Source organism: Alexandromys fortis, unplaced genomic scaffold (assembly GCF_014885135.2).
Source record: "Alexandromys fortis isolate MF-2015 unplaced genomic scaffold, M_Fortis_MF-2015_v1.1 scaffold_21, whole genome shotgun sequence".
In the NCBI taxonomy this organism is placed as follows: Eukaryota; Metazoa; Chordata; class Mammalia; order Rodentia; family Cricetidae; genus Alexandromys; species Alexandromys fortis.
Genome location: NW_026067905.1, coordinates 2696441 through 2708751, shown reverse-complemented (window position 1 = coordinate 2708751; position 12311 = coordinate 2696441). Strand labels below are relative to the sequence as shown.

General features: G+C 39.0%; 1 protein-coding gene across 1 annotated transcript in view; it reads left to right on the top strand.

Moving 5' to 3' along the window:
• The window catches only part of Pde3a (phosphodiesterase 3A), a 277621-nt gene that overhangs the window by 160861 nt on the left and 104449 nt on the right, over positions 1–12311 (top strand). The window contains exon 2 of the mRNA XM_050135189.1: positions 4801–4851. Within this exon, the coding sequence (XP_049991146.1) occupies positions 4801–4851 (51 nt within the window). The remainder of the gene's footprint in view (positions 1–4800; positions 4852–12311) is intronic.

The window sequence follows — 12311 nt, the reverse complement described above, 5'->3', positions numbered from 1 at the left end:
AAAAAAAAAAAAAAAAAAAAAAAAAAAAAAAAAAAAAAAAAAACAAACTGGTACTAGTAACTTGAAAACGACTCACTTGCTTTACCCTGTCACAAACAAAGGACACCAGGGCACAGTTGGGTATGGAGAAACTGTGTGCTCCCTAGAGATTATTATTTTCAGGGCTCTTGACTGTGTTCTGTGTAATGTAACTAACTCCTCTGTGTCCCCTATAAAACCTTCAATAAAGTCAACATCACTGATAATACCTTGTAACCTGGAGCTGATTTAAGGGTGTGTGTGGGGGGGGGGTATTGAAGAAACTGTAATGAAGGCTGTTTATGAGGCAGGCAGGTAGTTATATCTGGTCCACCCAAAGGCAGTTGATAATGTTTTCCAGTTTAGCTATTTAATTATAAAGGACATTAAATTGCTTTCCATATGATCTGTATTATATTTTGCAAAGTCTCAGGTCTTGAATGTACAAACCGGGAGGGCTAAGAAACAAAGTGTGGGAAACTCTGTGATTATGTTGGCTTATATCTGACTTAGTGAGAGTAAAAGCAAACTTCCATTGCCCCTTGCTTGAAGAACACCGGGTAGAATTGATATCTCACTCTTGACAACAGTAGACAAAGAAAGGAGCATCAAAGACAGGGCTGTGCTGGTCCGAATTCTCAGTTGCATATCTCCCCAGTCCACAGCCTTTGTGCACGTGGAACCAGCAAGGTGGCCATATTCTCATACAGAATTCTGGAGTGGGAAAACCTACCTACCAAAAGATTGAAAAGCATGTGCCAGAGGGATAGCATGCCAAGGCTAAATAAATTTGAACTTGCTCATCACACTGAAAACTCCATGTCCATCAAACTAAATATGGAGCCAGAAGGCCATACCCATCCAAGCTCTTATTGTTTTGTGAGTCTCTCCTTCCCCTCACTCCATGCAAGGCGGAGAATCCTGCTCAAACCCTTACATGTGCTAAACAAGTGCTCAATAGGATAAGCCTACTCCATAAGGCTCAACTAGTTATTTTTCTTCCATATCTTCTAGAATATATGCTAGGAATAATTTCTTCTTTCTCACAGTTTCAGTTCTCTTGCAGCTTTGCAGACTTTCATTAACCACTCTCCCAAGATGCCCCTGTAAAGGCATTTATTTTTATACAAACAAACAAATAACGGGAGAAAGTGGCAAAATGAAGCTCTATCAACATCGGATGAAAACATCTTACCTAAGGAGACACCCTGCCAGCCCTTGTCATTTCTCACGGCACTCTTAAAAATATCTGTACTCAGACAGAGCCTTTGTGTTTCCCTGTTGCCTTCTGGCCACTCCTGTGAACTTCGTGAATTCTGTGCTTGGCAGCGATTTTGTTTTCCTTGGAAGGCAGCATTGTGCAACATACTGCTAGCTGAAGGCCGCAATGCAGAAATTTATTATTGTGAATAGGATGGAAAGAAGGAGGAATTTATTCTGTAACGACGAAAATGACTCAGTGTCAAAGGGCCGGGATGCTCTGCATGCTTCCTGTGACAAGCTTGTCTCTCTTGAAGAACGTGTAGTTTGCCCACCAGGAATAAATTTAAATATCTTTATTTTGCTCTTCTTGGTTCATGAGAACTGAAAAGAGACACAAGGGACCCCCCCTCCCACCCCACCCCCGTGTCCTGTCTCTCTCCCAAGACTTCTTCATCCTTTGGAAAGATTTTTGCCTGCCATGTGTAGGATTAACCTTGGTGACCTATGCCCCCAAACCTTCTGGTAAGATACTTATCACGTGTCACTCCCCCAAGGAGGAATCACAGTGAATAGCCAGGGAAAATGTGTTAATAGACGGTGGCAGATAGGCAGCTTTCTTTTTCTGAGTTAAGTAGCCTGTACTCTTTAATGAGAGCATGCTGGCATCCCCAGACCTTATGTATTTTCCAGGGCTCATCTCTCTCTCTATCTCTTATATTTAACACATCATAAAGTCATACACACTGCTCTCAACAAAGGACTATCTCAAAAGGAGTTAATACTTTCAGATAGGTTTTCCAGAATTGCTTAGGTGCACCGCTGCTATTCATTTATCTCAAAGATTTAGTCCATATGGGATAGATTGAATGAAGAAAACTGTCCAGTTCTACTTCTGTTCCTTGTTGTCCTTGGCCCATGCATGTTTTCTTTTTTTAAATCTAATCCCCTGACAGCTTTGATCATTTGTGAGGTAGCACTAAATCTATCAGATTGATCAAAAACGTATCTGGCTTTTTTGTTGATAGAATAACAATAGTTTGTACTTCACTCTGAAGTCCATGGGCTTCCGTATGCATACTGCCTTCCTTTTTACTCACAATCACCAGCCCAGAGAGTGTGCTGCAGAACCTCTAAGCACTTTTTGAAACCCTTTGCCTTGTGGTTCTGTTTTTGTAGGAATATTTGCCACTGCTTCTGCATTATAAAGAATCACAAAAAACCCTGGAATAAGCCCCATACATTCAACACTGAAATAATAAATGATAATTTAAGCTCAAATCACTCTTATTAAAAATGGAATTTAAGGGCTAAAGCCTTAAATCCATTGGGGGAACTTCCAGTTATTTTTCTTTGATGCCCTTCTTATTAAGAACATTTCTTCATCTCAGTTATCATATTTAGAGTTAATTGCTTTTCATTTACATTTTGCATATGCTATAGAAATCATGTGTAACTTTTAATGGCATTGAAAATAGTAGCAGTAGTCTACATTAAAAAAAATTATACCACAGTCTTGGGCTCGTGAGATGGCTAAGCAGCTAACCAGTGTTCTTGTGGAGGACCTGGCACACACAGGCAGCTGACAACCATCTGCAACTAATGTTCCAGGGGATCTGATGTCCTCCCTCCTCCCTATGCTGGCCCCTACAGACTTCTGCATGTACATGACATGCGTAAACTAATGTAGGCGTGTGTGCATACACACACACACACACAAAATAAATCTTAATGCAAACAAACTATATTCTTTCTTGGTCAGCTTTTTATCTATGCCAAATTGAGACAGTGAGTTTTTGCAGTATTCCTAAAAACTGTGATTTACAAAGTATCTAGTTGATATTGAGCTGATCTTCCTTTCTGTAAAACATGGTGACTCAAATCAGTATACATTAGAAATAACATTATTCTTGGGTTTAAAACATCAACATATGTAAGATATTAATGACGGGGGAGAGGAGAAACATCATGGTTTTCTTTCTGGTCTAAGAAAAATATTGCCTTATTGACCAGTTGTCACAGGCAAATATTCTCTCTTTAATCCATGGAATATGGATTATAATATTCATTTAGATAATGAATTGACCTGTGTTTACTGTGATAGCCATGTAGCTGACTTTGCCAGGCTATTCTCACGCTATGGCTTGAAATCATTAGTAGGGAAAGTAATGATCATAGGAGCCAGCCTCCTATCCATGTATTCTTTCTCAAACACTCTACTAAATCATTTGACCACCAGCTTAGAGCTCACGTCATCACGCCACTGGATTCTGTGCAGAGGTCCTCTCCTTCCTGCTCTTAGTATGAGCCAATCCCAAGGCCACAAAGAGGCTGACAATTGAAATGTGTCAAGAATTGTTTTTGATAATTCTAGAGAATAAGTAATTAAATGGCTCTAATTTAAATATTTATAAACCATATTAATTATTTGACTGATTGATTAGTATTTGTGAACCTCATCAGCCTTAAATTAGAATTAATGAGCATTTACCAGAAAAGGCAGTGCCCATAAATCAAAAATTTTAAAATTAAAGCATAAAGAAATATGAACTGTGTGAACATTTAATTTTGCATAATGGTTAGTTGGATAATTTTGCCCAAATCATGTGTTAGCCAAACTATAATTAAATCATTGCAGTGGCTCTGCTGAATATGATGGCCAGCTATGACTTGTAAAATGAGTAGCATAAATTATTGCCTTAGTCTAATTTTGCCTTATCATGTCACAAGGGTTTCTCATTCAATTTTTGTTAAAGATTTTAAAGTCAAATTATAATTGCACTGTGTATTTTTCTCATATTATACCTACTGGCTGATTTTGTCTTCTGTTGGATAACAGATTTTAACATATTGTTACTGGAGTTTTATATTTTGGTTTACTTAGTTCAAACAGTATGCCTTTTTAAGACTTATTTTTATATCTATTTTATGTATATGGCTATTTTTTCTCCATGTATGTCTTTGCACCATGTGTATGCCTGGTGTCCTTGGATGTCCATCAAAACACCTGGAACTAGCGTTTAGGATAGTTGGTTATGAGCATATAGGTGTTAGAACAGAATCTGGGTACTCCTTAAGAGGAGCAAGAGGTCTTAACCAATGAGTTATCTCTCTAGCCATAAAAGGGTATAAAATTTTAAGGACAATGGATTTGTATAGTTATATATACATGTATAGTTGAAAATTACTAAAAATAAAATTAGCCTTCTGCTTCCTTTTGCTGACAGTGTAACACACAGCCCCACTGTTTATTTCTCTGGGTAACCACAGGGTTACTGAATGAAAGTGAAGCTTTGCACAATTTGACATGTGTCTAGAATTTCCCCGGCAAAGAAGGGTAAAGCCATACATAGCAGATTCTTCGTACCAAAGATATGCAGATACCGTTGTTACCAGTATAGGAATGCTAGTTATCAAGGCAGTTTATTCCTTCGTGTTAATTTACTCATGATTTTTACTCAATACTATTACTATTAGAACACAGATGTTAGCAGCTTAATTATTCTCTCGACGCAAGAATAAAAATATTGGTGACATAAAATACGCATTTAATTTACCATAATTATCCTCTTGTCTTCACAGCTTATGAGTCATTCAGAATGGGACCACAAAAGAGGGCTACGAGGATCCCAGGTAAAGATCTTCTCCTTCACTTTTTCAGGTTCTGTTTCTTAATGCTTTGAAGAATGCGATCCTGTGAAATTCAAGAAATAATAATCAGCAGACAGAGGAAGAGGCAAAACAATCATGCCATTTGTTTTATTTAAGTTAGCTGTAATTAAAGCCTGGATTTCAAGACCCACAGGCAGATGTCAGTCTTTTCCTCCTGAGACCTTTCTGGTTTCCCAGATTGCTTGGTGTTATGTGAATGTGAACTTTATATTCATCTTGACTCTGCAGGACGCATTTTGATCAACAGCCCACTCTCTTGATTTCATTCACTTCCTTTGATAATTTTCCATGTATTTTCTTTATCCCCTCCTTTATTTTCCTGTTTCTGGTTAAATATTCTGAAATATGATAATGGGTAAACTCTGAACTAATTAGAAGATTTTGTCTCTAAATTAATTGTCTTTGTCTAAGGAAAAAGAAAGATGAAAGGACCTATTATTTTTGAAAAGAAACAAATTCTAGACCTTTCTATATTACCAGACTGTTTTCATTGTCTCATTTTATGTCTTATGCAAAAGGAAAAGCTTCCATGACGCATTTATGTTTTTAATGACCTAATTAGACAATGTGGATATGTTTTTTTTCCATAATTACATTGCCTGACTGAATAAAGGCTGTGTTTCACACTCAGAATATTCTTTTTCCTCCAAGTATGTTTTGTAAAAATGTAGAAAAATATTTTTTTTATAACAGCCTCTATTTACCTGACTGTAAACATGACCTCCATGACTCCCCTCCACAAAAAAATGTGTGTGGGTGGAAATTCTTAGCTCTGGATTCATGTATGTGAATGTGTTGTGTAGTTTATGCATTTCATTGTCAAATGTGGGCTGCTACTGAACGTAATTTTATAGCCATACATGCCTGTGCCACCACTGTGTGTGTGGATAACTGTGGCCGTCACAGGGAAAATGAAGTCAAGCCAATGGATGCTTTCTATTTTGCTCTTAGAAGCTGTGATATTTTTTTGAAACTTCAACCCATGCTTATTCGATATTTTTAAAAACAAAAGCTTCTATTATTTCTATTAAGCTATTTAGGTAAAATATCTTACTGGGTATACAGTCTTAAAGCACAGTGATGGAGTTGGAGCTAAAAATTGAGATTATAATGTGAATCTGTTTTCAGAGGAGCTGTGACCTTTTTGACTGAATAACTAATACAAACAAATTCCTTTGAATCAGGATTATCCCAAACACTGTGTCTTCTGCTTTTTTCTCATCTTCCATTTTCTCATTTTCTCTGGTACTTCTCTCTCTGTTCACATCTATAATATCTTAAGTCACAAGTTCCTGCAAAATTCCTGTGGGTAATGTATTGTTGAGATGAACAGAATAAATTATGATTTCAAACCAACCAACAATAAAAAGAAACAGTCCAGGACTGAAATACAGTTTAGTGATTAAGAGAAATAACAAGTTTTGTAGAGGACCAGAATTTGGTCCCTAGCACCCACACTGGGTGAATCAAACAATCCCTGTAACTCCAGCTCCAGGAAATCTGATGTCTCTGGGCCCCAGGGTCACTCCACACATAAATGTGTACACATACACATAATTACAAATTATAAAGATTTATTAAAATAGTTAATAAGTAAATTACATAAGTCCACAGTTTCTGCTTATTACTGCCCAAATGCTTTGATGTTCATAATAGCCAAGTAACTCATTGAAAACTTGTACTGCCAAAAGAATATAGTAAAATATCTACATATATTCTTTAAAACTGTGCTTCTCTATGGTCCATTGTCCTGTAATTTATATTTTGTAATTGTAAAACAGCAAGGGCTTTTTTAACCTTTCAGCCAGCAGAGTAATTCCTCTCAATAATGTATACATTCATCCCATTTTGATTCTTCAAGTTAAATGAGAATCGTCAAAGTAAAAATGCCCACTAAGAAGTAATATCAGTTAATAGTGAATCCTTCATCCTTCAGAAATCCCAGAAAGATAAAGGAAGCACTAGGCAATGCCCCTGACCTAATTCTAATTTTCTCTTCCTACATTGCTACCATAAAAACCCAACATGTTGAGTAGAGCATTAATCCCTTTTTCTCTTACTGTCCTTTGAAAAACATACTACATTGTCAAACAGTTCAGCCTTTCAAAGGGAATTCCAAGCGGGCTTTATCTGAATGCCTCTCCTTTAATAGTTTACTAAGATTCTGTAATATGAAGTCCTGCTAATTGGGGTTTCTGTCCCGCCCAGTACCCCACAGCTGGCAAGCTCCAAAGAAAATCATACAGAGATCTCCATAAGTTATAAAGCTGATTGGCCCATTAGCGCAGGCTACTTATTAGCTCTTGTAGCTTATATTAACCCATTATTCTGATCTGTTTTTGCCATATGGCTCCGTACCTTTTTCTACTGGCAGGTGACACCCTGCTTCCTCAGTGGTCTGCACAGGACTGGGAGGAATCGACTTCCTCCTTCCCAGAATTCTCCTGTTCTCATTGCATCATTTCTACTTCCTGCCTAGTTTTCCTACCTATACTTCCTGCCTGGCCAATCAGTGTTTATTTAAAATATGATTGACAGATTACAGACAATTTTCCCACACCAAGATTTGGAGACATTGGTGAAGTATCATCTCAGTTTGGTTTAATTTAGAATGGTTTGTAAGCCCTTACTCTAAGTAAATGTGGTCATGGCTTGAAATAGAGAAATTGTGGGGGTGTGGAGAGATGGCTCCATGGTTGCTGTTCTTACAGAGGACCCATTCCTAGCATCCATGTCAGGTGGCTTACAACCGCCTATAAGTTCGGCTACAGGACATCTGAAACCCCTGGTCTTGTAGAACCTGATACACATTGGCATACCCCACCTCCATAGACCCATAATCATACACTTTACTAAAAATAATAAAATATTTTCCTATTTGTAACTCCCACATATGGCCTTTGGTAGAAAACAAAAACCCTGATAAATAAACAAAATGCAATAGGATTTTTGGTAGTTCTTTCTGTCTAGTAGAATTAGTATTACTTAACAGAAATGGTACCAGAGCTTTAGATGTTACACAAGCCTCCAGAGGAGTAGAGTGGGCACAATGAAAGCCTTTGAGTAGTGATCTGAACTGGGAAATATCTGGGTGTATGTGAGTTTCCTGTCTAGCACCTCTTTAAACCCTACTGGGTAAAGTATATTACAGAAAGACTTGATGTAAGTGCCACACAGTATTCATGGGATGGGTGCTGTCACAGGGCTGAGACGGAGAATGCCCTATGATGTTGGTGATATTATAGGGGAGATGTAAGGAAGGCCAAGAGTTTGAGCATTCGGAGATTCTGTGCCATAAACAGAGGCCTTCAAAGGGAAAATGGGAACCTCAGGGTGAGTGCTGGCAAGTGAGGAGCCTGGGTGGTAATTCCAGAAGGAAGCGTCACACGAATGGTTTCTTTAAAAAAAAAATTCAATTTATTTTACATGCCAATCCCATTCTCCTCTCCCTCCTTTCCTCCTGTTCCCTCCCTCTACCTCCTTTCTATCCCTCATGAACTCCTGAGAAAGGGTAAGGCCTCCCATGGGAAGTCAAAGGGACCGTTCTAGCTGCACTGTGGCCAGAGAGCAAACATCAAACTAAGGGACCATTCTAGCTGTATCGTGGCCAGAAGAGAGGAAATCTCAAACTGGAAATGCCAGTTGCACATGTGGTAATTTAACTACAGCAGCAGATAGACTCCCAGAAGAATAGTTGAAAAGAAAAACAGAAGAGAGGCCCCTTCTTGGGAATTACTCACTGGTAGAACTGAGATGAAGCCAGGGAGGGAGGTGCTGTGTGCACATGGTCTCAGAAGTCAGCAAGGAGAGAAAATGAGTAAGAACTGTGCAGTACTGTCAGGGAAAAGAAGGCTGAGACCCCAGACTCAGGGGAATGAGAATCATGGGAAATACCTCTGGGCGGACCACTAAGCCACTAGTGAGTGTGAGCAAAGTGCTTTTGATAACAAAGTTGTGGTAGAAACGAGAATCCAGGAGTTGATCCAAGATTACGGTAAAATGGAAAAGCTCTGTTCAAAGAAAGGGAGGGCTGGAGTGGGGCAGCCACAGGAAGGAGTGAAATGCTGAGTATCCCTAGTTATCAGCAGACACAATGTGGAAGAAAACGGGCTCCAAGGCCTGCTGCCTAAAGACAGTGAAAAGTGCTTTCGTGGGGGCAGAATCAGCTTTGTTCAAAGGGCTCCTCCAGGATTCTGCGTGTAAGGTTTTCTTTCATGCAGTCCACCTCTTGCTCCCACTCTGTCCCAGCCATTTACCCCAGACCAACAGAGCTGATTATGTTCTCAGATAAACAACATAGTGGAGAACGCCCTCCCCAGGTCACAAGCATATATGGAAAGGCTTTGGAAAAGTAATAAGATACTTGTACCACAGCTAGAGAAGAAATGGGACCAATCATTCAAAATGGTAAGTAGGCTGCCAACCTTCTCTTGGTAGGCAGGGTGCCTGCATGCCTATGTGTGTGTGTGTGTGTGTGTGTGTGTGTGTGTGTGACATGATGGGAGATCTTGAATGGTGGAATTAATGTTGTAAATATCTAAAGAAGGGCTGATTTGAGCTGTGAACATCAAAGAAACTTAACAAAAGAAGGGGTGACCGCTCATACCGGTCACCCCAGCATTTAGAAGTGTGAGACAAAGAGTGTAAGGGGAAACTTGAGCTATAGGGCAAGATCTTATCTTAATAATTAATTAATTAGTTGGTAGGTAGCCTATCACAAACTGTATAGCTGTTTTATTAGCAGTGCATAGTGTTCTGAACAGCAAATCCTCCTGAGTTTATTCTAAGCCAAATATGGCAGGGCGAGGAAATGGCTCAGTAACTCACAGCACACACCACTCTTGCAGAGGACCCAGTTTTGGTTCCCATCACACAGGTGGTAACTTACTCTCTTTGAGTCTCCAGTCCTAGGAAATCTCATGCCTCCTCTGACCTCCATGGGTAACAAGCACACAAAGTGTGCATGCATACATGAAGACAAACCCTCTCTAATGCCTTCCTCTGTCCTTCATTGGTCCAAGTCACACAAATGGTGGTTACATACATGGAGACAAACACTCAAGCGTGTAAAATAAAAGCTAACAAATCCTTTTTTAAAAAAATAGGATAACATGAATACAGAGGATAACGAGATGGCTTAACTGGTGGAGTACTTGCTTCCAAACTTGGTGGTAACTTTAGTTCAGTACCCAGAAGTCACATGCTAGAGGGAAAAGTTCCTACATGTGGCCCCCTGGCCCATGAATATGAACAAATATACACACAATGAATACATGTATTTTCAAAGGAAACAGATGAATATATTTCAGGTAATTTTTTAACCTTTGAGGAATCAACATTGAACATAAGAATTTTAATCTTTATACAGTTGATAGCAAGCAATTTTTCTGAGCATTTATCTAAGGTCAACTTTCATCTTTACTGGGCCAGGGTTGACTTCTTAAGGATTCTTTTCTTTTTTAAAAATAAGAATTTTCTCAAAGTTGCCTTCCTCCTTCAAGGTTATATCATAAGCGTACTATTTTAATATTTAAGGATGTGCAACTCTGATTTGAAAACACACCTATCTTGCTTTGGATAAATTTCATTGCCTACTTGCATATCCTTGTTTAGATTCAGCAAGAACTTCATTCAAGTTTGTTTGTTTCTGTCATAGTCCATAAATCTCCGACTTAACCCATCAGCTTACCGGTTTGCAGTTAATCTTTCTTGTCTCTAGTCTCTGCTTTTTAAAGCATCTGCTCTCAATTGTTAGATCATCCAAATATAGGAAAAATGTTAAATGATAAATAAACTTCCAGGATCACGCAGAGATCCTTCATGTGGCATTGTTCCCAGTAATACCACATGAAGTCAGGGCATGACATTCTCAGAAGGCAATTATGTTTTTTTTCCCCTTAAATTCTTGATGAAAATATTTCCAGTGGGAAGTAAAGAGAAACAACAGAAAATCACTAACCTACAAAGAGATCTAAGTGGAAGGGGGAATTTCAAGGACCCCAGATTTACTTATCACCCAGTGCAAGGTCCAGTGGGAAAGATCAGTATAACGTGTGAAGCTACAAGCTTCTTATCATTTTGACAAACAGGAAACTAAAAGACTTTTATTTGTCAATAGGAGCTTCCAGGTTCTTTTCTTTCCCCTATGGTGAATTATTGATGCCCTCCTCACAGCCAGGCTTTGTCAGCAGAAATGAAGGGGTTGCCCTAAGAACAGGTATTGCTGTGGCTGAAGTCTTGCTGTAGATGATAAGATTCTGGTTTCACTGTTCAGAAATAATTGAATTTGGAAGTGTGCAAACCAAAAAGGTAGCTGGACAGATTGGTGGGACATGTTATCTAGTGCGCTCGGCTCTTCGTATGCTTCAAAGCAGCCTCTGAACTATGTTAGTAGTAGGTACTTAATTGTCTGTGGCATCCTGGAGATGCCAGTCTGTGCAAATGCTAGACTAGGAAGCAGTTCCCAAGCCCAGTTAGCCAGTGTCCTGGCTGAATTTGGTGGGAAGCCACTGTACCTCACTTTCCTCTCAGTCTGAGTGTGCCAGAGAATGGCTGGCTCACTTAATCACTTGCCAATGAATGTCTAATTTGGTGGCACACCATTTATTTTCTGGGTTAAATAATTTATTTTTTATAAGAGAATGTGAAGAACAATATGAATGTCTTCCAGATTGTGCTGGCGCAATGCCATGTAAATATATTAAAGTTATTTTCTCTCAATACATTTCAATATGATGCCTAAATGCATTTCCCAGGAATCTGTTATGAGGGATCACTGCGAGCAGAGCGGTAGCCATTGTCCCATCTTCCCAGTGGCCCTTTGTTAGTATTTTGTGTCCTGGGTAGCCTTCGATGCCAGGGTTACTTTTTGTACAAACTTAAGTGTTTTTTTCATGTGCAACCTTTTGCTTTTTTACTTTTCTACAAGCCTAGAAGTCATTCCAATAATTGTTCCTTTTGGGATACTTCTCTAATCAAGATTTGGTTCACTGATTTAGTGTGTAGGTCATGCATATGTGCTCGTGGAGGCCAGAAGAGGGCGTCAGCTCCCATGGATCTGGAGTTGTGGGTGGTGCTAAGTCTCCCAATGTGGATGCTGACAACCTAGCCATCTCTCCATGCCTACTGTTGTGTTTTCTGTGTTTGCATCTGGCACACTGTGAAATTTGTTTAAGACTGCTTCTATGTAGTGGGACTGTGCAACAAATACACGCCTGGGCACCATGCATTTTAGGTGTGAGACTTGTCATCTCATGCAGTAGTGGCCAGAGTGGCTATACAAATGTATCTTCTGTTATCAGGTCTGTATTGTTTGGACACTTTTTTTTTGAAATGTTCTTTCTTCATTCTGTGAAGTTTATGCTTTCTTTTAAATTGCTTTAATCACACTGTCTAGAGCGTCCATACTGTTATAAAAGTAC